This window comes from Scomber japonicus, chromosome 3, assembly GCF_027409825.1.
Source record: "Scomber japonicus isolate fScoJap1 chromosome 3, fScoJap1.pri, whole genome shotgun sequence".
Lineage (NCBI taxonomy): Eukaryota > Metazoa > Chordata > Actinopteri > Scombriformes > Scombridae > Scomber > Scomber japonicus.
In genome coordinates, this window is record NC_070580.1 from 39,462,691 (window position 1) to 39,488,679 (window position 25,989).

At 46.7% G+C, this 25,989-nt stretch overlaps 1 protein-coding gene across 1 annotated transcript in view; it reads left to right on the plus strand.

Moving 5' to 3' along the window:
• Positions 1 to 19,120: 19,120 nt before the first annotated feature.
• Positions 19,121 to 25,989, plus strand: part of isy1 (ISY1 splicing factor homolog) — a 7,005-nt gene continuing 136 nt past the window's right edge. The window contains exons 1-11 of the mRNA XM_053315995.1: positions 19,121 to 19,245; positions 20,594 to 20,616; positions 20,743 to 20,794; positions 20,975 to 21,040; positions 21,188 to 21,230; positions 21,727 to 21,839; positions 21,934 to 22,051; positions 22,142 to 22,264; positions 24,985 to 25,091; positions 25,253 to 25,342; positions 25,977 to 25,989. The exon at positions 25,977 to 25,989 is cut by the window's right edge and continues 136 nt beyond it. Of these exons, the coding sequence (XP_053171970.1) occupies positions 19,243 to 19,245; positions 20,594 to 20,616; positions 20,743 to 20,794; positions 20,975 to 21,040; positions 21,188 to 21,230; positions 21,727 to 21,839; positions 21,934 to 22,051; positions 22,142 to 22,264; positions 24,985 to 25,091; positions 25,253 to 25,342; positions 25,977 to 25,989 (751 nt within the window). The 5' untranslated portion in view covers positions 19,121 to 19,242. The remainder of the gene's footprint in view (positions 19,246 to 20,593; positions 20,617 to 20,742; positions 20,795 to 20,974; positions 21,041 to 21,187; positions 21,231 to 21,726; positions 21,840 to 21,933; positions 22,052 to 22,141; positions 22,265 to 24,984; positions 25,092 to 25,252; positions 25,343 to 25,976) is intronic.

The following is a 25,989-nucleotide window of genomic DNA, read 5'->3' on the forward strand; positions in this document are numbered from 1 at the left end:
CAGACATCCTGACAGGCTGCAAACACACAAAACAACACACATGTCACACAGTGTGAGAGTACTGCTGTGTGCAGTCACATACAACAACAAACTGTCTCCAAACTAACTCACTAAAAGATGAAGTGAATCAGGGAGCTCCAGAAAGTTGAGCATCCAGCCAGATGGGAAGATTCAGCAGCATGTTTTTACCTCGTCATTGTGATCCAAATGTTCAAATCATTCTAATGTGTTTATGAAGAGTGAAGCTTTTGCCAAAAGGAAGAATAAAGACGCACTTTTATCACAGTGCTGTGTCAACTTTTCAGGTTTTTTTAAACTCCACTAAATCAAGGAGCCTCCTGATATAAAATGTGACTTCACAGAGGTTCATCAAAGTCTCCACCAGACAGACTAGTCTGCTCTTTAGCCTGAAACTGCTGCTGGAGGAACCCTGTGAATACTTGGCTGTGCAGCTCCAACGGTTTTTACACACATTTAGAAGAAATGTGGGAACTCTTCATTTTACAGCTCTGCTCATTTGATGGAAAGTAGCTGATGGATCAATAATCAGTGATCAATCATCTGATTATTGATCAGTGATGATTGAGGTTTAACCTTTGTAAATCTGACATTTAAACTAACTCATGTTTGTCCTCACAGTTGTCTGAGTAGCTGCAGTATGATTGGTCCATAAATACTTAGATACACACAAGCTGCTCATTTGGTTTCCATTCTTTTCTTCATAAATACAAACTAATATTATAGATATATAAACGGCACCGCTGTCAACTCTCACTCAGAGACACAACTGATAGCTGCGTGTGAGGCGTTTAGGGACAGTTTGTAAACTGTAGCAGCAGATACTGATAGCTTACTGTATGATGTATTGTCCTTTTTATTGGATTCAGATCCTTTCATATGTCTGACAGACCCAGCTCCCTCAGCATTCAGTTTATATTTTTCATGATGTCTCTCTCCTGTGTAGCAGCGTTTTGATGTATCCAGACTTGGGTGTAGTCTAACATTCAAGTCTCCACCACAGATTCGGGTTCCCTGAGCATCTGAGACCAATAACTCAAAGATTTGTTTCTAACATTTCCACTCAGATACCGGAGGAGCAGAAACATTTAAAAAGTGAGTAAAGCACCCTGTAGATCAGATCAGAACAAATCTGCCACCTGAACCTTTTTTTACATTTATGCACTCAAAGTTTAATTTACTAGAAATTAAACAGCCACTCCTCTCTTTGGGCTCTGCCTACAGGAAGATGAACACTGACTTCATGTTCAGGATCTTAAAGGAGACTCACTTCTACTTCTTCGCTCTTTCATTTTGCTTCTCTTAATTTGATTTCCCAAACCATTTACATTATACATAATTACTTTAATTGACTTGATACTTTGCATATTGTGTCATCTGAATACATTTCAACCCCTGCATGACTAAATATCACAAGCATCCTGCACCCCTGGTGCTATCAATAACAGGAGCACTAACATGAACATTAACTAGTAAGGCCTCTTTCATGGCCTCATGACTCAGTTGCAATGTGAGTATAGAGGGAAAGTCTCTTCCACCTGATGATGAAAGAAGGTCCTCTTCAGCCTTTCAGCTGATACACAGCTCCGTAACATCCAGTAAAACGTCCCAACAACAGATCTTTAGTCCTTATGCTCTTAATATTATCTTCCTCATAAGTTTAGTGTCACACACATAGCCTTGAAGATAATATCTGTCTCCTGTATTATTCTCAGCATCTCAGCATCAGACCACTAAAAGATATATTATAACTAAGCGTGTTACCGTTATGTTAAGAAAACTCATCAAGTGTCCTGATGCCAGATTGAAGCCGTGCCTGGAGCTTGTATTCTCACCGTTTCCTCACTTTCCACTGAATCACCAAAACAGCTGGCTGATCTGAACCAGAACCGTCACCGGTGTCCCTCTCTCTGCCATATCTGCTGAGTTGGAAGTCACTGTGCCTTCCTTGTAAAACACTGAAATCTTATGTTTCTTTTTGGAGCCTTTTTAAAGACATGATTGTTATTGAAGGTGTAAAAGAAGGAGAACATAAATGCTGCTTTCATGTCAGAACTTTTGTAAAAGTTACTCCACCCCCATATAGCTTAATTTATTTCTTGATGTATTGCCTCAAAATATAAAAGTGACATTGGACGTGTTGAGTATCAGGCCTCAATAAGCAGGCAAGGAAAGAAAAAAATGCTTATTGGACATTGAGCTGAGGTAAAAACTGGTTTAACAAATCATATCAGAGGAGCAATCCTACACAGGTTTAATGTTTATCCTCTGAAATCATTCAGAGTTTAAATACATCTGTTAAACAGGTTGATGAATCCTGACCTGAGAGTTTCCAGTCCACAGTGTGGACTCTTCAGTCCAGCAGAAAGCTGCTTCACTCCTGAATCCTGCAGGTTGTTGTTACTCAGGTCCAGATCTCTCAGACTAGAGGACTGGGAGCTGAGAACTGAGGACAGAGCTGCACAGCTTCTCTCTGAGAGGTTACAGTCAGACAGTCTAGAGAGGAAAAACAATAAGAACTTATTTATTTTTCTGACATTTTGAAAAGACAGCAGAATATTAAAATAATCTATCTGTGTGCTTACAGAGCTTTGTTGGAGACTTTGACCACTGGCAGCAGCCTCAGAAGAGCCTCCTCTGAAGCAGAGTATTTCTTCAGGTCAAACACGTCCAGATCTTTTTCTGATGACAGTAAGATGAAGACCAGAGCTGACCACTGAGCAGGAGACAGTTTATCTGTGGAGAGACTTCCTGATCTCAGGTACTGTTGGATCTCCTCCACTAGAGAACGATCATTCAGTTCATTCAGACAGTGGAACAGATTGATGCTTCTCTCTGCAGACAGATTCTCACTGATCTTCTCCTTGATGTACTCGACTGTTTCCTGATTGATCTGTGAACTACTTCCTGTCTTTTTCAGCAGACCTCGTAGGAGAGGCTGATTGGTCTGCAGTGAAAGACCCAGGAGGAAGCGGAGGAACAAGTCCAGGTGTCCATTTGGACTCTTTAAGGCCTCGTCCACAGCTCTCTGGTAGAAACGTGTTGATTTGACTTTTCTTATTTTAGACAACCAGGATGTTTTTTCTGCCAGCAGATTGACTCCAGACTTGATGAATGTCAGATGGACATGAAGAGCAGCCAGAAACTCCTGAACACTCAGATGGACGAAGCAGAACACCTGCAATAGCCCACAGTCCTCCTCTTTAAAGACCTGTGTGAACACTCCTGAGTACACTGAGGCTGCTCTGATATCGATGCCACACTCTGTCAGGTCTGATTCATAGAAGATCAGGTTGCCTTTCTGCAGCTGCTCAAAAGCCAGTTTCCCCAGAGACTCAATCATCTTCCTGCTCTCTGGACTCCAGTGTGGATCTGTCTCAGCTCCTCCATCATACTTGACGTTCTTCAGTTTGGACTGAAGCACCACAAAGCGGAGATACATCTCAGTCAGGGTCTTGGGCAGCTCTCCAATCTTACTGCTCTTCATGGTCTTCAGAACTGTAGCAGTGATCCAGCAGAAGACTGGGATGTGGCACATGATGTGGAGGCTTCGTGATGTCTTGATGTGGGAGATGATGGTTCTGGCCTGCTGCTTATCTCTGAATCTCTTCCTGAAGTACTCCTCCTTCTGTGGGTCAGTGAACCCTCTGATCTCTGTCACCATGTCGACACAGTCAGGAGGGATCTGATTGGCTGCTGCAGGTCGTGTGGTTATCCAGAGGCGAGCAGAGGGAAGCAGTTTCCCCCTGATGAGGTTTGTCAGCAGCACATCCACTGAGGTGGACTCTGTAACATCAGTCAGGATCTCAGTGTTGTGGAAGTCCAGAGGAAGTCGACACTCATCCAGACCGTCAAAGATGAACACAACCTGGAACTCTTCAAACCTGCAGATTCCTGCTTCTTTGGTTTCAGTAAAGAAGTGATGAACAAGTTCCACCAAGCTGTACTTTTTCTCTTTCAGCCCATTCAGCTCTCTGAAAGTAAATGGAAATGTGAAGTGTATGTCCTGGTTGGCTTTGTCTTCAGCCCAGTCCAGAGTGAACTTCTGTGTTAAGACTGTTTTCCCAATGCCAGCCACTCCCTTTGTCATCACTGTTCTGATTGGTTCATCTCTTCCAGGTGAGGCTTTAAAGATGTCTTCTTGTCTGATTGTTGTTTCTGGTCTGTCTGGTTTCCTGGATGCTGTTTCAATCTGTCTGACCTCATGTTCATCATTGACCTCTGAAGCCCCTCCCACTGTGATGTAGAGCGGTGTGTAGATCTGATTCAGAGGGATTTTTCCTGCTTTTGAAAGTCCTTCTAACACTTTCTGAAACCTTTTCTTCAGATTGGTTTTCAATGTGTGTTTACATTTGAGATGAGTTTCTGAAAGAAGAAACAACAGTAAAAGATGAATTTAAATAACTTGAACCCTACAGTGGTGGAGGGAGACGCAGGAGGGGACCAGTGGTCATTTTGGGGTGGCACAGATATCTCTATTATATGAAGATAAAAATGTGTCTAACTACAAAATAACACACAATGATTTGGAGTTCAGCCAGCGGTGGAACAGATACATTAATATTTAGTGTTTCCAACATTTTTATCTTATTCCTGCAGGTAAAATAATAAAGAAGCTTCCATGATAGGTACAAAGTACAAGTGTCCCAAGCTAAAGAGTATTACTTTACAGCTCAGTTTATGGTGCTCAGCAGCACTATGAGCTCATTCTCTATCACTGAATCATCATGGATACAGAGTCACTGACAGATATGATTAAAATAAGTTTATAAGTGTAAATCAAAGTCTGATAACATTATATATAACTAATAAATATAATCAAAATATACATTAAACCAAAAATTATTGTTTCAGAATAAATATCAGAGAAGGTAACACTGGAATAACCAAGTGTAGATGTGAGAGTTGATATACCTGGAGGTCCACTTGGACCAGAGGTCAGTGGGGGATCTTCTTTCTTCTTCTCTGAGTCTGTCTGTTGGGTTTGTTCAGGTTTTTGGGAATCACCTAAAAATCAGAGTCAAACTTCAAGTTGCTGAAACTACTTTACAAAAGCTTTTATAATGTGTTTTCTACACGATCTGTTTAACATATAGATTGAACACACTATATGTAAGGAGAAGGTAACACTGTGTATATGTGTGAGAGTTGATATACCTGGAGGTCTTGAGTCAGAGGTCAGAGGGGGATCCTCTCTCTTCTTCTCTGAGTCTGTCTGTTCTTTCTCCATCTCACCCGGTCTATCACTCCCCTCTGCCTCAGCAAGAACCTCTGAATTAATAAACATTTTACAGAAATGAGAAGCTGTGGTAGAAAACATCAATCATAAACATAAAAGTGTAATATCTATTCAGTTCAGTGGAGTTTCACAGCATTACGGAAGTATCATTAAATCATATTCAACAAGCAGAGGCTCTGAAACTGCACACCTTTCCAACATGGGAAATTTGCTTTGTTCTGAACCTGATGATCCAACATTCACTCCCACTTACTCATCCAGATCTCCATATCATTCCTGCTGGGAGACCTCACAGTATCAGCACGGATCTCATCATGCATTGCTGATAGCTCGGCATAGTGAAGGAACGCCACCTTCAGCTTAACCTCTCTAAGACCGAGCTCCTTATCATGCTTATCATAACGTGTTACATAAAGGACTTCAGTAATATTATTACAGTTACTATGTCCAGTAACCTGTGTTACCAACCACATTACAGCAAGAAATTATGTTTATTGGTTTTTAAGAATTCATCCACACCACGGAAAAAATCCCCTGAGACTAATTTCTAAGGCTGAGGTGTAGTTAAAGCTTATCGTTAGGGCTCCTAGTTTATGCTGCTATAGGCTTAGACTGCCAGGGGGACTCCCATGATGCACTGGGCTCCTCTCTCCTCCTCCCTCTCTCTCTCTATTCATCCATCTATATCCATTAACATTCATGTTCTATTAATGCATCAATAAGCTAAACTTCTTCCCCGGAGTTGTCTGTGCTTTCTGGTCTCACAGGTAATCTGGGCCTGGAGACGTCCGGATGACGGATTCCAGTCCTGGACCTTCAATGTGCTTCTCTCTCCTCTCCTTCCTCTCTCCTCTCCTTCCTCTCCTCTCCTCTCTCCTCTCCTTCCTCTCTCTCCTCTCCTTCCTCTCCTTCTCTCCTTCCTCTCTCTCTCCTTCCTCTCTCCTCTCCTCTCCTCTCCTTCCTCTCTCTCCTCCTCTTCCTCTCTCTCCTCTCCTTCCTCTCCTTCCTCTCTCTCCTCTCCTTCCTCTCCTTCCTCTCCTCTCTACTCCAACCGGTCCAGGCAGATGTTCTCCCACTCTGAGTCTGGTTCTGAGGGTGCTTCCTGTTAAAAGATGTTCTCCCACTCTGAGTCTGGTTCTGAGGGTTCTTCCTGTTAAAAGATGTTCTCCCACTCTGAGTCTGGTTCTGAGGGTTCTTCCTGTTAAAAGATGTTCTCCCACTCTGAGTCTGGTTCTGAGGGTTCTTCCTGTTTAAAGATGTTCTCCCACTCTGAGTCTGGTTCTGAGGGTTCTTCCTGTTAAAGGGAGTTTTTTCTCTCCACTGTCACCAAGTGCTGCTCACGAGGTGAATATTGGCTTTGCATTCTGTGTGAACACAGCTTTAAGGTGTAAACAGCCCTGCAGAGGTTCAACACCTGTAACTTCCCACCAGTCAGTCAGAACTAAAGAAGACTTTTGGATGAGAGGAGAAACACCTTGAAGAATCTAAAACAAGTCCACCGACCATCGACTGAGCATTTCTAAATATCTTTGTAACATTTGAATCTTTCCATGACTTACCTTTAGGTTCTGGGAGGTGGGACAAACGCTCCACTAGATCATTCTGACTGATCTTCCCTAAAATCATTCTGGTCACTTTAATGGTGTTTATACCGTAGCTTTCAACCATCAGATCCAGTGTTTTAATTCTGTTAGCTTTCTCCAGATCACACTTTGGGATTGGTTTGAAGCCTTCAAGGACCCCCTGCTGACGAAGGTACCACCTGAATTCTTCAAATTCCTCAGATCCCAAATCCTTCAAACAGCCCAAGAGGACCTCTGTAGGTGTCTCCATCTTTTGTGATGCTAAGATCTAAAAGGAATGACAGAAATCTGTATTTGATTAACAATTACACACTTAATCTTCTGGACTACAAAAAATGTAGTATTGATATGATAACAACATAACACATAACTATTAATGACAAGGATTTAGTTTCTGATTAAATTAATGACCTGACCTAATTTTGCCACACATCTGACTAGTTGGAAACATCACATGATCATTTATAACAGTAGTTAAAGCAAAGCTTCAGCTTTGGTTTGTGGTTGGTAACTTCGGTAGAGACATTTTTTGTCTAATGGTGTGAATAGACACACACATAATAATATTCATTCTAGTTTCATATCCATTTTAGTCCTTTGTATGTCCTTGTGTATCTCTCTCATGTGTGAAAGTGCTACGGACTGATAGGACACCACCTGTGAGGCCATGCTATGTCTTAGAAGAATGGGCTGATTCTCAGAGCAGGGTGGACTGAGCTGGACAGAGATTATAACTTTGGTTCTGTTTCTTTATACGGTTAGTTCTCTGTACAGTATCTTATCTTGTGACTTAAATTCATTTACTGGACTCATGATTTTCTCTCTCACCGTTGATTAAGGAAATCACAATAGTCACCAAGTTTAAAAAAATGAGCCATGTATGAGCAACAATCACAGATTAGCTAACAACAGCTGACACCTGAAATTAAATATAATATCAAATAATCTTAGTTTTATGCAGTGAAGTCATTTTCAGTTCTGTGACATTTGGACAATCCAGCAACACCTTCCAAACCCAAATCTACACCCATGAGTTAAAGCAGAATGTGAACACAAAGTAGTCTCCGTGTGGAGCTCAGCACACAGTGACGTTAATCTCCTGGTGGAAGCACCATCCAGATGTTTATTGATAGATTGGAGCACACTGACCTGTATGTTGGAGCTGGATGAGGCCATTTCTTCTCTTTGTCCGGGTTTCTGGTCTAGTTGTCTGGGTTCTTGTTTTCCTCCTCCGTTACACACTTGTTCATTATTTCTACATGCCGTCCTGAACTTCCTCTGCCTGAGTAAAACAATAAAAAGATGATAAAGAAGTGAACGTTTGTCTGTAACTGCTTCTCTAAATCAGTCTGTCTGAACTCTGGGACTCCTCGGCTCCGTTAAAGATGCTTGAAACTGGATTATATGTCTCTAAAGTTTCCTCAGTTTATGAGTTTATGAGTTGTGGCGTCTTTAATCTCTTTGAATCCACTTTTCAGACTCGTTTCTGCTCATTTTGAGCTGAAAAACAGACTGAATACTTTAGTGAGACAAATGAAGAGCAGTTACCTTGAAACAAGTCTAATCATCTACAGTGCAGATGCTGCCTGACGGGAGGATTTGTCTTTGATTAGAAAAAATAAGTTGAATCCTCCTAAAATGAGATATTGTTGGGCAGTTCATGCAGTTCACAGTACATTGTGTCACATGTTGTAATAACAGTCTGTTGATTGGTTCGTGAACGTGAGTCCAACATGATCTCAGGAAGCTGTTCAGTGGATGTTTTAGGTTGAATGGCTCACAGCTCATAGCATGGACAGTTAGCCCACAACCCAGCAGCTGAAGTTCAGTAAAGCTTATTAACAAAGGATTTCTTGTTTCAAAAGTTCAACTAAAGCGATTCTGATTATAGAGAAGTGATAAGAAAGAGGAACTGAACGAAAAAACAGGAAGCTGGACAAGATGGCATGAGATCATATATGGATCTGTTATAGTTCATGTTACAGGAAGCAGGTCTGCAGATAGAGAGGTGTTAGTGTGAGCTGTTTAATGTGCTCCTCTCTTGCTGCAGAGCTCAGGGAGCCTGTTTGAAACACTTTAGTGATTTATTAAAGGCAGCTGGACTGTAAAACAATACTGTGTCTCTGTTATTTAGGTGACTTTCTCACCTAACTAGACCATAACACTAACCTCTGCTGTGTAAAAGGAGGATTATTCTTCTTATTATTGATGATTCATGTGTGAGAGACGAGTAAAGTCAAACTATTGTTGTGACTGTGTGGATGTGTGAGTAAGCTTCAGTGTGAGATGGACGCTCAGACCAATGTTAAGAAACAGAAAGGCATCAAAACAACAAACTAAAGAGACTCAAACTGAAATGATCTCAAATGTCTCTACAGCTGGATTTACTTTGATTCTCTTATTTAGAAATGAAGCTGTGAAATCCCCCCCACCCATAAACATGTATAGAAATACTAGTTTACTATAAATATATGAGTGCTGTGTGAGCTGTGATTGGTGGGTTAGCAGCCTCAACAAACACTAACTGTCACACTAACACACTAAACCTCATTTACACAATCAGTCTTTTCTGTTAAAGCAGCAAAACCATGAAGCTGAAAATCAACTCTGCTGTCACACCTAAACACCTGAACACACACACCTGGATTTGATTTCTTCTGTTTTCACTTTGTAAAAAAGCCTCCTGTGCTCACATGTTGTAAATGAGCGTTTCACTACAAGCACTACATACAGAGCACTGCTGCCTGTGCACTATTGTATGTTTCACTTCCAAACTTATTGTGATGTTCATGTTAAATCTAATCAAGTGAACACAGTGGACTGGAAGAAAAACACTCACACAGGAAGTAGAGACTCTGCTGCAGGTTGAGAGCGATGATCTGTCCATCAGAAGTGATGAAAGGATCAATCATCACCCTGAAAATAAACCACCACACGTCCTCATACACATCATCCTGATTGGTTGGTCTGTCCACACCCAAAAGCTGAAACCTTTCAGCCACCACTTCCTGTTCTACATTAACTGTGAGTGTTTTGCAGTTATTTGCTCTTGTTTCTGGCATGCTGTGGGTATTATTGGGTCATTAGTGGTATCGTTAAAATCTACACTGTAAAAACTCCCTCACCTCAAACTGTGCTAAATATTCTTTGAACTGGTGAAATCTGATCAACAAACCACAAAGCTGAAACATACTTGTGCTTGTGAACAGGTGTTTCTGTGTGAAAGAGGACCAAAGAATCATCATGCAGAGTGGAGGTTGTTCTCAGTGTTCACGTTAACTCCTCTATAGCTTCCACTTCCTGTGAATAGCGTTATTTGTGGACTTCCTCTCTGCTGATGTCAGCACTTTGAGAGTGAAATGTAATTTTGGAGATTGTTACCAGAGTCCTGCTTTTCACTCCTCAGGGATGTTACAGCATGTTTGGGAACATTTATATTTATGAGAGCAGCTTCTCAACAATGAAGAACATCAAGTCAAAGAGAGAAACAGACTTACTGATGAAACTGTTCCAACTCATACAGACTGGATGCACATACACTGATATTCAGTCTATTTACTCCTGACCAATCAGTATCCTTGGGAAATGACCTGCCCATTCTTAAAAGATCCTGTCAACATTGGTGCGGATCATGAGAGGAGCGCTTAGGACAGAAAGAGCTTTTAGGGATAGATGCAATTTTTTAATTGACCAAAACTAAAATAATCCTTGAGGCACATGAGGGATATTAGTCTGTATGTTATACAGTTGGTTTGACATCATTCACTCAAATGGTTGAAGTATAATAGGTTTGTATTTTGAATGTTGAATATTAAACTAACTCCGTCCCATACAGCCGACTTGGCGATATTAGACGGGGGAAAAGTTCGGGGGTCTCGCCTCCTTCGGCCATCATACAGCCTGCAGAGCTACCTGCTTGTAACAGCAACCGGAGTACGGGAGGGGTTGACTTTACGCTGCAGCTGCACATGACCTGAGAGACCTCCACTCTCTCTCCGACCGACCTGAGGGACCTCCACTCTCTCTCTGACCAACCTGAGGGACCTCCACTCTCTCTCTCTGACCGACCTGAGGGACCTCCACTCTCTCTCCGACCGACCTGAGGGACCTCCACTCTCTCTCTCTGACCGACCTGAGGGACCTCCACTCTCTCTCTCTGACCGACCTGAGAGACCTCCACTCTCTCTCTGACCGACCTGAGGGACCTCCACTCTCTCTCTGAGGGACCTGAGGGACCTCCACTCTCTCTCTGACCGACCTGAGGGACCTCCACTCTCTCTCTCTCTGACCGACCTGAGGGACCTCCACTCTCTCTCTGACCAACCTGAGGGACCTCCACTCTCTCTCTGACCGACCTGAGAGACCTCCACTCTCTCTCTGAGGGACCTGAGGGACCTCCACTCTCTCTCTGAGGGACCTGAGGGACCTCCACTCTCTCTCTGACCGACCTGAGGGACCTCCACTCTCTCTCTGAGGGACCTGAGGGACCTCCACTCTCTCTCTGACCGACCTGAGGGACCTCCACTCTCTCTCTGACCGACCTGAGGGACCTCCACTCTCTCTCCGACCGACCTGATGGACCTCCACTCTCTCTCTCTGACCGACCTGAGGGACCTCCACTCTCTCTCCGACCGACCTGAGGGACCTCCACTCTCTCTCCGACCGACCTGAGGGACCGCCTCTCTCTCTGACCGACCTGAGGGACCTCCACTCTCTCTCTGACGGACCTGAGGGACCTCCACTCTCTCTGACCGACCTGAGGGACCTCCACTCTCTCTGACCGACCTGAGGGACCTCCACTCTCTCTCTGACCGACCTGAGGGACCTCCACTCTCTCTCTGAAGGACCTCCACTCTCTCTCTGACCAGACGTCACATTTTTAAAAAACACGCAGATTGGTGTCGAACTCATTATAGTGTCATTATAGCCCTTCCGAGCGGTTCATGCCAGGCTCAAATCAAACCCACCATCACTGATGATGAATGTCATCAAAAGATGCTTTTTTCTCTCAAAAGCAGCAGGTGTCAAAGCTGTGTTGACAGGAAAGACGCAGACGAGAAAACCGCAAAACCAACTGGGGCAGTGCGGGCGGGGCATCAAGGCCACCGTGGCCTCAGGGCAGATAGTTTTTTCAAGGGCACAAAGCCAAATTACGAGTGAAATTCCTGGTTAGACTCCTTACTACTACTCACTTTCAGACTAAATGTAGTTGATAGAAAGCAGACAGCTGGCAGACTAAACACTGTGAATGTAATCAAGAGAAGAAGAACAGACGAGGCTCATGGTTAAAAGTGTCTCTCTGATGATGTTGATCAGGACTTTCATCATTCAGCTGCTCACCTGGCGCCACCTAGTGGAGACCAGCAGGAACTACAAGCAGAGCGGTCACTATTTTAGATTCATTATTTAATTTGATCTCTGAAGAAATTTGAAATAAATCAACATTTTCTGCTTTGATGAAGAGAGAACATCATCTTTAATTATGTGTAAATGTTTAATTTGTCTTCCAGATTGATTTATTTTCATCAACACATTTACATGTTTGATTGATTTGATTGATACCTGATTAAACACTGTGTGTATGTGTGTGTATTTGTGTGTGTGTGTGTGTGTGTGTGTGTGTATGTGTGTGTGTGTGTGTATTTGTGTGTGTGTGTGTGTGTGTGTGTGTGTGTGTATGTGTGTGTGTGTGTGTGTGTGTGTGTGTGTGTATGTGTTTGTGTGTGTGTGTGTGTGTGTGTGTGTGTGTGTGTGTGTATGTGTGTGTGTGTGTGTGTGTGTGTGTGTGTAGGTGTAGTGCCGTGTGCAGACCTCGCGTGGAGCAGAGGAGGAACATCTGTGTGTATCAGGTGAGTTTCAGCTCCAGCGGATCATCCCGCTCTTCTCTCCCCGCAGCAGGCGCCTCTCTGCCGGGTAGCGGCGCCGCTGTGTCCCGGAGATGAAGCTCCTCTGAGCGGACCATCTCCCGCAGTTTATCCGTTGTGGAACATATGCTAACCTGCTAGCATGCTAGCGGACACAGTAACGGCGCTGGGCCCGTTAACAGGCCGGTTGTCCCGGTGCACTCAGCGGGGAGACGCACACAGCTCAGCCCGGAGGAGACGCTCTGCGGCCGGTCTGCTGGTCGCTCAGAGCCGCGGGCTGCTCCATCACAGCACCGATACCATATTACACTATATCATATATAATATAATATATCATATATAGTATAATAATATATTATATATAATATAATAATATTATATATATAATATAACATATATATATATATATATATGTTATATTATATATACTCATAACCTTTGCTGCCAGATATCTGATTTAACCTGAAGAAGTTAAAAACCCTCACACACAATTATTATTATAATTAGAATAAAATAATAATATTATTCAGCTTCATACCGGGGGCCCCGTGGTGCGGGGCTTCATACCGGGGCCCCGTGGTGCGGAGCTTCATACCGGGGGCCCCGTGGTGCGGACCTTCATACCGGGGGGCCCCGTGGTGCACAGCTTCATACCGGGGGCCCCGTGGTGCACAGCTTCATACCGGGGCCCCGTGGTGCAGGGCTTCATACCGGGGCCCCGTGGTGCAGGGCTTCATACCGGGGGCCCGTGGTGCACAGCTTCATACCGGGGCCCCGTGGTGCACAGCTTCATACCGGGGGCCCGTGGTGCGGAGCTTCATACCGGGGGCCCGTGGTGCGGAGCTTCATACCGGGGCCCCGTGGTGCACAGCTTCATACTGGGGGCCCGTGGTGCACAGCTTCATACCGGGGGCCCCGTGGTGCAGGGCTTCATACCGGGGGCCCGTGGTGCACAGCTTCATACCGGGGCCCCGTGGTGCACAGCTTCATACCGGGGGCCCGTGGTGCGGAGCTTCATACCGGGGGCCCGTGGTGCGGAGCTTCATACCGGGGCCCCGTGGTGCACAGCTTCATACTGGGGGCCCGTGGTGCACAGCTTCATACCGGGGGCCCGTGGTGCACAGCTTCATACCGGTTTTAGTTCAGTTTCCATAAATCTGATAAATATTTGACGTGTGTCTGTCCAGCTGTTGCCGTGGTGATGAGCAGTAACGAGTGTTTCGGGTGCGGCCGCGGGGGCCACTGGGTGAAAAACTGTCCCAGCGGGGCCCGAGGACGAGGGAGGGGCCGCAGCAGAGGAAAAGGTGAGAAGGAAACACTTTAACAGGAAACACTTCCACAGGAAACACGTTAACAGGAAACACTTCCACGGGAAACACTTCCACGGGAAACACTTTAACAGGAAACACTTCCACAGGAAACACTTCCACAGGAAGTCAAACTGTTAAAATGTTTGTTTCAGATCTGTTCTGTTATCGCTGTGGAGAACCTGGACACGTCTCCAGAGACTGTGAGAGGACCGAGGACGGTGAGGACACACACACAGACACACACACACACACACACAGACACACACAGAGCAGAAACACACAGAGCAGACACACACACAGAGTAGACACACACAGACACACACACACACACACACACACACACACACACACAGAGCAGACACACACACACATAGAGCAGACACACACACAAAGAGCAGACACACACACACACAGAGCAGTCACACACAGAGCAGACACTCACACACAGAGCAGACACACACACAGAGCAGACACACAGCAGACACACACACAGAGCAGACAGTCACACACAGAGCAGACAGTCACATAGAGCAAACACTCACACACAGAGCAGACACACACACAGAGCAGACACACAGCAGACACACACACAGAGCAGACACTCACACACCGAGCAGACAGTCACATAGAGCAAACACTCACACACAGAGCAGACACACACACACACACACAGCAGACACACACAGAGCAGACACACACATAGAGCAGACAGTCACACACAGAGCAGACACTCGCACACAGAGCAGACACACACACAGAGCAGACACACAGCAGACACACACACAGAGCAGACAGTCACACACAGAGCAGACACACACACAGAGCAGACACTCACACACAGAGCAGACACGCAGCAGACACACACACACAGCAGACACACACAGAGAGCAGACAGTCACACACAGAGCAGACACGCAGCAGACACACACACACAGCAGACACACACAGAGAGCAGACAGTCACACACAGAGCAGACACGCAGCAGACACACACACAGAGCAGACACACACACAGAGCAGATACACAGCAGACACACACATAGAGCAGACAGTCACACACAGAGCAGACACACGGCAGACACACACACAGAGCAGACACACACACAGAGCAGACACACACATAGAGCAGACACTCACACAGAGCAGACACACAGCACACACACACATAGAGCAGACACTCACACACAGAGCAGACACACAGCACACATACACATAGAGCAGACACACAGCACACACACACACAGAGCAGACACACAGCACACACACACATAGAGCAGACATGCACACACAGAGCAGACACACACACAGAGCAGACACACACACACAGCAGACACACACATAGAGCAGACACTCACACACAGAGCAGACACACACACACAGAGCAGACACACAGCACACACACACATAGAGCAGACACACACACAGAGCAGACACACACATAGAGCAGACACACACACACAGAGCAGACACTCACACACAGAGCAGACACACACACATAGAGCAGACACACACACACAGAGCAGACACACAGCACACACACACATAGAGCAGACACACACACACACAGAGCAGACACACAGCACACACACACATAGAGCAGACACTCACACACAGAGCAGACACACACACATAGAGCAGACACACACACACAGAGCAGACACACACACATAGAGCAGACACACACACACAGAGCAGACACACACACACACAGAGCAGACAATCACACACAGAGCAGACACACTCACATAGAGCAGACACACACACATAGAGCAGACACTCACACACAGAGCAGACACACACACACAGAGCAGACACTCACACACAGAGCAGACACTCACACACAGAGCAGACACACACACATAGAGCAGACACACAGCAGACACACACACAGCAGACACACACAGAGCAGACACACTGCAGACACACACACATAGAGCAGGCACACACACACAGAGCAGACACACTGCAGACACACACACACAGAGCAGACACACACACATAGAGCAGACACACAGCAGACACACACACATAGAGCAGACACACACACATAGAGCAGACACACAGCACACACACACAGAGCAGACACACACACATAGAGCAGACTACTGTAATAACAGAGTAATAATAATAACCCTGTGGTCCCTGCAGCCTGTTATAACTGCGGCAGAGGAGGTCCCATCTCCAGAGACTGCAAGGAGCCGAAGAAGGAGCGCGAGCCGCTGTGTTATAACTGTGGGAAGGCCGGTCACATGGCGCGGGACTGTAACCCCGGTCACATGGCGCGGGACTTTAACCCCGGTCACATGGCGCGGGACTTTAACCCCGGTCACATGGCGCGGGACTGTAACCCCGGTCACATGACGCGGGACTGTAACCCCGGTCACATGGCGCGGGACTGTAACCCCGGTCACATGGCGCGGGACTGTAACCCCGGTCACATGGCGCGGGACTGTAACCCCGCCCACGAGCAGAAGTGCTACTCCTGTGGAGGCTTCGGTCACGTGCAGAAGAGCTGCGACAGGGTCAAGTGCTACAGGTAAGCTCACTGTGTGTATAACAGTGTGTGTGTGTGTGTGTGTGTGTGTGTGTAACAGTGTGTGTATATAACAGTGTGTGTGTATATATAACAGTGTGTATATAACAGTGTGTGTGTGTGTGTGTGTTGCAGGTGTGGGGAGATGGGCCACGTGGCCGTGCGCTGCAGTAAAGCTTCACAGGTGAACTGTTATAGTTGTGGGAAGTCGGGTCACCTGGCGAAGGACTGCAGCACGGACTAGCTGCTCTCTCATTGGTCCAGAGGCCTGTCAGTCAGCCTCGGAGCAGCCAGTCAGAGCAGGCGGAGGGAGAAGAGGTGGAACCTAAAGAACAAGAACCCACTTTCTTCTTTCTACAAGGAACCTGAACGAGTGTTGTAGTTAGCAGCTTTGTGATTGGCTGAGAGAGGAAACGTTTCTTCTTCTCTGGACAGAACTCAGTCTTTCTGAAAGAAACGTGATTGGCTCAATCTCCAGCAAACAGCCAATCAGCTCGCAGTTGTGGCCACCTGGGGGGAGCGAACGAGCCAATCAGAGCAGGTCACAGCGGATGACACCATGGACATTAATAGTGTTTAAAGGTTTAAAGGTTCTGTTGCTGTTTGGAGCCACAGAGACAAACACTAAAACTAATATTAATAAAAAAAGAAACACTTTAAGTTTGAATGTTTTCATAAAAAAATCCAAATGTTATTTTTGTACATCTGAGCTGATAACGGTTTGATTGTGCTGAAGACTGTAAGTTTAACCTGCAAATAAAAACCTGGAAGAACAACACGGTTCTATCTGTCGTTCCTTTAAAGGATCATTCTGTTCATTTTCTATATTTATCTTCACTATCTGATTCACTGGAACGTCACCTCTCTGTTCCTCAAGGCCCTGGATGTTGTGGGGCTGTCATGGTTGACACGACTCTGCAGCATCGCGTGGACATCGGGGGCAGTGCCTCTGGATTGGCAGACTGGGGTGGTGGTCCCTCTTTTTAAGAAGGGGGACCGGAGGGTGTGTTCCAACTACAGGGGGATCACACTCCTCAGCCTCCCTGGTAAGGTCTATTCGGGGGTGCTGGAGAGGAGGGTCCGTCGGATAGTCGAACCTCGGATTCAGGAGGAGCAGTGTGGTTTTCGTCCAGGCCGTGGAACAGTGGACCAGCTCTACACCCTCTGCAGGATCCTTGAGGGTGCATGGGGCCCAACCAGTCCACATGTGTTTTGTGGACTTGGAGAAGGCATTCAACCGTGTCCCTCAGGGAGTCCTGTAGGATCGACAGGCGGATCGGTGCGGCGTCTGCAGTAATGCGGACTCTGCACAGATCCGTCGTGGTGAAGAGAGAGCTGAGCCGAAAGGCAAAGCTCTGGATTTACCAGTCCATCTTGGTTCCTAACCTCACCTCTGGTCATGAGCTTTGGGTTCCTACCCTCACCTCTGGTCATGAGCTTTGGGTTCCTACCCTCACCTCTGGTCATGAGCTTTGGGTTCCTACCCTCACCTCTGGTCATGAGCTTTGGGTTCCTACCCTCACCTCTGGTCATGAGCTTTGGGTCGTGACCCAAAGAACAAGATGGCGGGTACAAGCGGCCGAAATGAGCTTCCTCCGTAGGCTGGCTGGGCTCTCCCTTAGAGATAGGGTGAGAAGCTCAGTTATCCGGGAGGAGCTCGGAGTAGACCCGCTGCTCCTCCGCGTTGAGAGGAGCCAGATGAGGAGGCTCGGGCATCTAGTCAGGATGCCTCCCGGACGCCTCCCTGGTGAGGTGTTCAGGGCCCGTCCCACCGGTAGGAGACCCAGGACACGCTGGAGAGACTATGTCTCTCGGCTGGCCTGGGAACGCCTCGGGATCCCCCGGGAAGAGCTGGACGAAGCGGCTGGGGAGAGGGAAGTCTGGATTTACTTGGACTGTAGAACGTTTATACTGTAGAACAGGGATCCTCAAACGGCGGACTCTGGTCTAATCTTAAAAAAAGTGTTGATATTTGTTTTGGATTATTTGCAGGAGTTATGAATGTATTGTATTATGTGAAAGTATTTATTTGAATTTATGTTAAAACGAAAAGTAAGTTTTGTTTTGAGTATTTATTAGATTTTTTAGTTTTTATGAAAAGGACATTTTGTTTTGTTGTTAAAATTAAAAGTACATTTTATAGTTGAGTCATATATTCTATTGTTCTACTCTACACACTGTGAGCTGGTTGGTGAAACATTGATTTGTTGTAGCTTGACCGACTAATAAACGGACCTTTAAGATTAGTATTTGAGGAACACTGCTGTACCAGAGATACAACGGATCATTCAGACTCGCGCGAACGCTCGTATTTAATAATAATATTTCATGCAAGATTTTTCTTTTTTTAAGATCAGACCAGAGTCCGCAGATTGTTCTCCCGCGGCCCGGATGCGGACCGGAGTCCACCGTTTGAGGATCCCTGGTTTATACTGTTGAACATTTATACTGTAGTAGAACATTAATCAGTATTAATCAGTATTGAGATGAATCTGCACACTCCGACCAGCAGGTGGCGGTAAACACGTTTAAAGAAGAACACGGGGACCGGAAACCGTAGAAGAAGTCGAGGTAGTGCTTCCGGTGTGTGTCGGCGCGTTCGGTTCGTGTGAGGCTGAAAAACTGTTCTTAAAAACCCAAAAAGGAGCAAAAGTAACAGAGAGCAGAGCAGCAGGAAGTCACACAGAGCAGCAGACATGGTGAGTGAGCATGCTAACCTGTTAGCTTTAGCTGGAAGCTAACGGATCCATTCAGTAGTTTGTTTTAAACTTTAAAACTGAGAAAATGTCCAAAAAGTCCTGAAGGTGTTACAGTGTGATTGGTTACCAGGGGTTACAGTGTGTTTGGTTACCAGGGGTTACAGTGTGTTTGGTTACCAGGTGTTACAGTGTGATTGGTTACCAGGGGTTACAGTGTGTTTGGTTACCAGGGGTTACAGTGTGTCTGGTTAACAGGGGTTACAGTGTGATTGGTTACCAGGGGTTACAGTGTGTCTGGTTACCAGGGGTTACAGTGTGTTTGGTTACCAGGTGTTACAGTGTGTCTGGTGTTACAGTGTGATTGGTTACCAGGTGTTACAGTGTGTCTGGTTACCAGGGGTTACAGTGTGATTGGTTACCAAGGGTTACAGTGTGTCTGGTGTTACAGTGTGATTGGTTACCAGGGGTTACAGTGTGTTTGGTTACCAGGGGTTACAGTGTGTCTGGTTAACAGGGGTTACAGTGTGATTGGTTACCAGGGGTTACAGTGTGTCTGGTTACCAGGGGTTACAGTGTGTTTGGTTACCAGGTGTTACAGTGTGTCTGGTGTTACAGTGTGATTGGTTACCAGGTGTTACAGTGTGTCTGGTTACCAGGGGTTACAGTGTGATTGGTTACCAAGGGTTACAGTGTGTCTGGTGTTCCAGTGTGATTGGTTACCAGGTGTTACAGTGTGATTGGTTACCAGGGGTTACAGTGTGATTGGTTACCAGGTGTTACAGTGTGATTGGTTACCAGGTGTTACAGTGTGTTTGGTTACCATTGGTTACCAGGGGTTACAGTGTGATTGGTTACCAGGGGTTACAGTGTGATTGGTTACCAGGTGTTACAGTGTGATTGGTTACCAGGTGTTACAGTGTGATTGGTTACCAGGGGTTACAGTGTGATTGGTTACCAGGGGTTACAGTGTGATTGGTTACCAGGGGTTACAGTGTGATTGGTTACCAGGGGTTACAGTGTGATTAGTTACCAGGTGTTACAGTGTGATTGGTTACCATTGGTTACCAGGTGTTACAGTGTGATTGGTTACCAGAGGTTACAGTGTGATTGATTACCAGAGGTTACAGTGTGATTGGTTACCAGGTGTTACAGTGTGTCTGGTTACCAGGGGTTACCAGGTGTTACAGTGTGATTGGTTACCAGGGGTTACAGTGTGATTGGTTACCATTAGTTACCAGGGGTTACAGTGTGATTGGTTACCAGGGGTTACAGTGTGATTGGTTACCAGGGGTTACAGTGTGATTGGTTATTTAATATTAAACTCAAATGTCTGTTTCTGTTTCTACAGGCTCGAAATGCAGAGAAAGCCATGTGAGTATATTTATATATATATTTACATTTGTCAGTAGTTCTGTTGGGTTCTCTGTGGTTCTGTTGGGTTCTCTGTGGTTCTGTTGGGTTCTCTGTGGTTCTAACCGTCTCTCTCTGGGTCTACAGGACGGCTCTGGCCCGGTTCAGACAGGCTCAGCTGGAGGAGGGAAAAGTTAAGGTAACCTGAATTCATATTTTCCTTTTCTTTATGAATATTTAATTTAGGTGCATTAACGTGGGCATTCACCATCTGACACTGATTGCTCTCTCTCTCTCTCTGACCTGTCTGTCTCTCTCTCTCTGACCTGTCTGTCTCTCTCTCTCTGACCTGTCTGTCTCTCTACCTGTCTGTCTGCAGGAGAGGAGACCGTTCTTGGCCTCAGAGTGTAGTGAACTTCCTAAAGCAGAGAAATGGAGACGACAGGTAATAAACGAATCAATCTGATTGGACGATATCTGACTGTCATCATAGTGTGGTTTAAATAAACTTCCTGGTGTGTGTGTGTGTGTGTGTGTGTGTGTGTGTGTGTGTGTGTGTGTGTGTGTGTGTGTGTGTGTGTGTGTGTAACAGATCATCAGTGAGATCTCTAAGAAAGTGGCTCAGATCCAGAACGGTGAGTCTGACGCACAGTGATGATGTCATCATCATAATAATAACATAACAGCTGTTTATAAATACTGTCTGTCTCTCTACCTGTCTGTCTGTCTACCTGTCTCTCTACCTGTCTGTCTGTCTGTCTCTCTACCTGTCTGTCTCTCTCTCTACCTGTCTGTCTGTCTCTCTACCTGTCTGTCTCTCTCTACCTGTCTGTCTGTCTCTCTACCTGTCTGTCTGTCTACCTGTCTGTCTCTCTACCTGTCTGTCTGTCTACCTGTCTACCTGTCTCTCTACCTGTCTGTCTCTCTACCTGTCTGTCTGTCTCTTTACCTGTCTGTCTGTCTCTCTCTCTCTACCTGTCTGTCTCTCTACCTGTCTGTCTGTCTCTCTGTCTGTCTGTCTCTCTACCTGTCTGTCTGTCTCTCTGTCTGTCTGTCTCTCTCTCTCTACCTGTCTGTCTCTCTACCTGTCTGTCTCTCTACCTGTCTGTCTCTCTACCTGTGTGTCTGCAGCTGGTCTGGGAGAGTTTAAGATCCGTGATGTAAACGATGAGATCAACAAGCTGCTGAGAGAAAAAGGTCACTGGGAGGTTCGGATCAAAGAGCTGGGAGGCCCGGACTACGCAGTGAGTCCCGATCAATCAATACCATCAATACACCGGCCGATCAGCTGTGTGTCAGTGTGTATTGATCAGTGATTGATCTCTGTCTGTGTCTCAGCGTGTGGGTCCCAGGATGCTGGACCATGAGGGGAAGGAGGTTCCAGGGAATCGAGGCTATAAATACTTCGGAGCGGCCAGAGACCTGCCGGGGGTCCGAGAGCTGTTTGAGAAGGAACGTACGTAACTTCCTGTTTCCTGTTTCCTGTTTCTGTGATGTCACACCTTACTGTCTGATCATTGGTCCTCATCTGTCATGTGACTCCCAGCTGCCCCGGCGCTGAGGAAGACGAGGGCCGAGCTGATGAAGGAAGTGGACGCTGAGTACTACGGATACAGAGACGAAGACGACGGAGTTCTGCTTCCTCTGGAGGCTCTGCACGAGAAGCAGGGTGAGCCAATCACAGCACAGAGAGTCAGCCAATCACAGCACAGAGTCACAGAGAAGCTAACACAAGCTAACAGTGATATTAGCGGCGCAGTGTGTAAAATGCTGCTGCGCGTTTTATCAGCTGATCAGATGTTTCTCACTCAGACCTGAAGAGAGAGAGAGAAGCTACTGAAGCTGAACTGTATAATACTCATCAAAGTAAATCCTAAATATGTAGATGTGTATTCCACTCTTACTTCCCCAAAGGTCATATTTGTATTACTAATCTGGGTTAGGTTAATAATCTGCATGTGTGACACCATGTCATGTGATCCAGGGTTAGAGTTAGGAGAGTGATGTCATCCATGTGAACTCAGACCTGATCAGCCTGAACTAAACCAGCCAGTCTGCATCTTATTGATCTCTACAGGAAACAGGTTTAAGTGTTTTATAGAATCCAGAGTTCAGAGTTCAGAGCGAACCCTAACCCTGCTGACAGTCTCCTTCTAACAATAGGCAAGGCAGTTTTATTTATATAGCAGATTTCATACACAATGGAAACTCAATGTGCTTTACATAAAACAGAAAAACATGCAATTTGAGAAACTTAAAACATACAATTAACCCCTGATTCCCCATGATTCCCCCCAATGATTCCCAATGATTCCCCATGATTCCCAATGATTCCCAATGATTTCCCCATGATTCCCCATGATTCCCCCTGATTCCCCATGATTCCCCCAATGATTCCCCCAATGATTCCCCCTGATTCCCCATGATTCCCCATGATTCCCCCATGATTCCCCATGATTCCCCCATGATTCCCCCATGATTCCCCCATGATTCCCCCATGATTCCCCCATGATTCCCCCAGATTCCCCCATGATTCCCCCATGATTCCCCATGATTCCCCCAGATTCCCCCAGATTCCCCCAGATTCCCCCATGATTCCCCCATGATTCCCCCAATGACTCCCCATGATCCCCCCATGATTCCCCCCTGATTCCCCCCTGATTCCCCCCTGATTCCCCCATGATTCTCCCATGATTCTCCCATGATTCATCAATGATTCCCCCAGATTCCCCCAGATTCCCCCATGATTCCCCCATGATTCCCCCAGATTCCCCCAGATTCCCCCAGATTCCCCCAGATTCCCCCAGATTCCCCCAGATTCCCCCAGATTCCCCCATGATTCCCCCAATGACTCCCCATGATCCCCCTATATTCCCCCATGATTCCCCAATGATTCCCCCATGATTCCCCATATGACTCCCCATGATTCCCCATGATTCCCCCATGATTCCCCCATGATTCCCCCATGATTCCCCATGATTCCCCCAGATTCCCCCAGATTCCCCCAGATTCCCCCATGATTCCCCCATGATTCCCCCAGATTCCCCAATGACTCCCCATGATCCCCCCATGATTCCCCCTGATTCCCCCCTGATTCCCCATGATTCCCCCATGATTCCCCCATGATTCCCCCTGATTCCCCCATGATTCCCCCATGATTCCCCCATGATTCCCCCATGATTCCCCCATGATTCCCCCATGATTCCCCCATGATTCCCAATGATTCCCCCATGATTCCCCCATGATTCCCAATGATTCCCCCATGATTCCCCCATGATTCCCAATGATTCCCCCATGATTCCCCCATGATTCCCCCATGATTCCCCCATGATTCCCAATGATTCCCCCATGATTCCCCCATGATTCCCAATGATTCCCCCATGATTCCCCCATGATTCCCAATGATTCCCCCATGATTCCCCCATGATTCCCCCATGATTCCCCATGATTCCCCATGATTCCCCCATGATTCCCCATGATTCCCCATGATTCCCCATGATTCCCCCATGATCCCCCATGATTCCCCCATGATTCCCAATGATTCCCCCATTATTCCCCCATGATCCCCCATGATTCCCCCATGATTCCCAATGATTCCCCCTGATTCCCCATGATTCCCCCATGATTCCCCCATGATTCCCCATGATTCCCCCATGATTCCCCCATGATTCCCCATGATTCCCCATGATTCCCCCATGATTCCCCATGATTCCCCCTGATTCCCCCATGTTTCCCCATGATTCCCCCATGATCCCCCATGATCCCCCATGATTCCCCCATGATTCCCAATGATTCCCCCATGATTCCCCCATGATCCCCCATGATTCCCCCATGATTCCCAATGATTCCCCCATGATTCCCCCATGATCCCCAATGATTCCCCATGATTCCCAATGATTCCCCCTGATTCCCCATGATTCCCCATGATTCCCCCATGATTCCCCATGATTCCCCATGATTCCCCCATGATTCCCCATGATTCCCCCTGATTCCCCCATGTTTCCCCATGATTCCCCCATGATCCCCCATGATCCCCCATGATTCCCCCATGATTCCCAATGATTCCCCCATGATTCCCCCATGATCCCCAATGATCCCCCATGATTCCCCCATGATCCCCCATGATTCCCCATGATTCCCAATGATCCCCCATGATTCCCCCATGATCCCCCATGATTCCCCATGATTCCCAATGATTCCCCCTGATTCCCCCTGCTCTAAAGTTAGGCTAACCCGGGGTTGGGTAGCACACATACTCTGAATGCCTGGCAAAATTCAAAGGAGCCATTTTAATCTAGATTTGAAAATGAATCTATGCCCACCACTAATATTAATGTGTGTGTGTGTGTGTGTGTGTGTGTGTGTGTGTGTGTGTGTGTGTGTGTGTAGTTGTGTTGCAGGCCGTCCAGAAGTGGAGGACAGACAGAGAGTCTCGTCTCTCAGGAGAGAAACAGGATGAAGATGAAGAAGAGGAGAACATCTACGGCCAGGAAGAGGTAACTGCTCTCAGCCAATCAGCTGCTGAGCTGCTGCTCTCAGCCAATGAGCTGCTGAGCTGCTGCTCTCAGCCAATGAGCTGCTGCTCTCAGCCAATCAGCTGCTGAGCTGCTGCTCTCAGCCAATGAGCTGTGAGTAAAGGTGTGCTTGTTGTGTTCAGCAGGAGGAGGAGGAGAGCCGGGAGGAGACGGAGGGAGACGAGGGAGGAGCTTCCTTCATCTCACATGTTCCTGTTCCATCACAGAGAGAGGTGAGACAGGCTGCATGTCTCACTGCCACCATCTGCCCTCTGACCTGTCTGTCTGTCTGACCTCTGACCTGTCTGTCTGACCTGTCTGTCTGTCTGACCTCTGACCTGTCTGTCTGACCTGTCTGTCTGTCTGACCTCTGACCTGTCTGTCTGACCTGTCTGTCTGTCTGACCTCTGACCTGTCTGTCTGTCTGACCTCTAACCTCTGACCTGTCTGTCTGACCTGTCTGTCTGTCTGACCTCTGACCTGTCTGTCTGACCTGTCCGTCTGTCTGACCTCTAACCTGTCTGTCTGACCTGTCTGTCTGACCTGTCCGTCTGACCTCTGACCTGTCTGTCTGACCTGTCTATCTGACCTGTCCGTCTGACCTCTGACCTGTCTGTCTGACCTGTCTGTCTGCCTGTCTGTCTGCCCTCTGACCTGTCTGTCTGTCTGACCTCTGACCTGTCTGTCTGACCTGTCTGTCTGTCTGACCTCTGACCTGTCTGTCTGACCTGTCTGTCTGTCTGCCCTCTGACCTGTCTGTCTGACCTGTCTGCCCTCTGACCTGTCTGTCTGACCTGTCTGTCTGACCCGTCTGTCTGCCCTCTGACCTGTCTATCTGACCTGTCTGTGTGCCTGTCTGTCTCTCAGGTGGAGGAGGCTC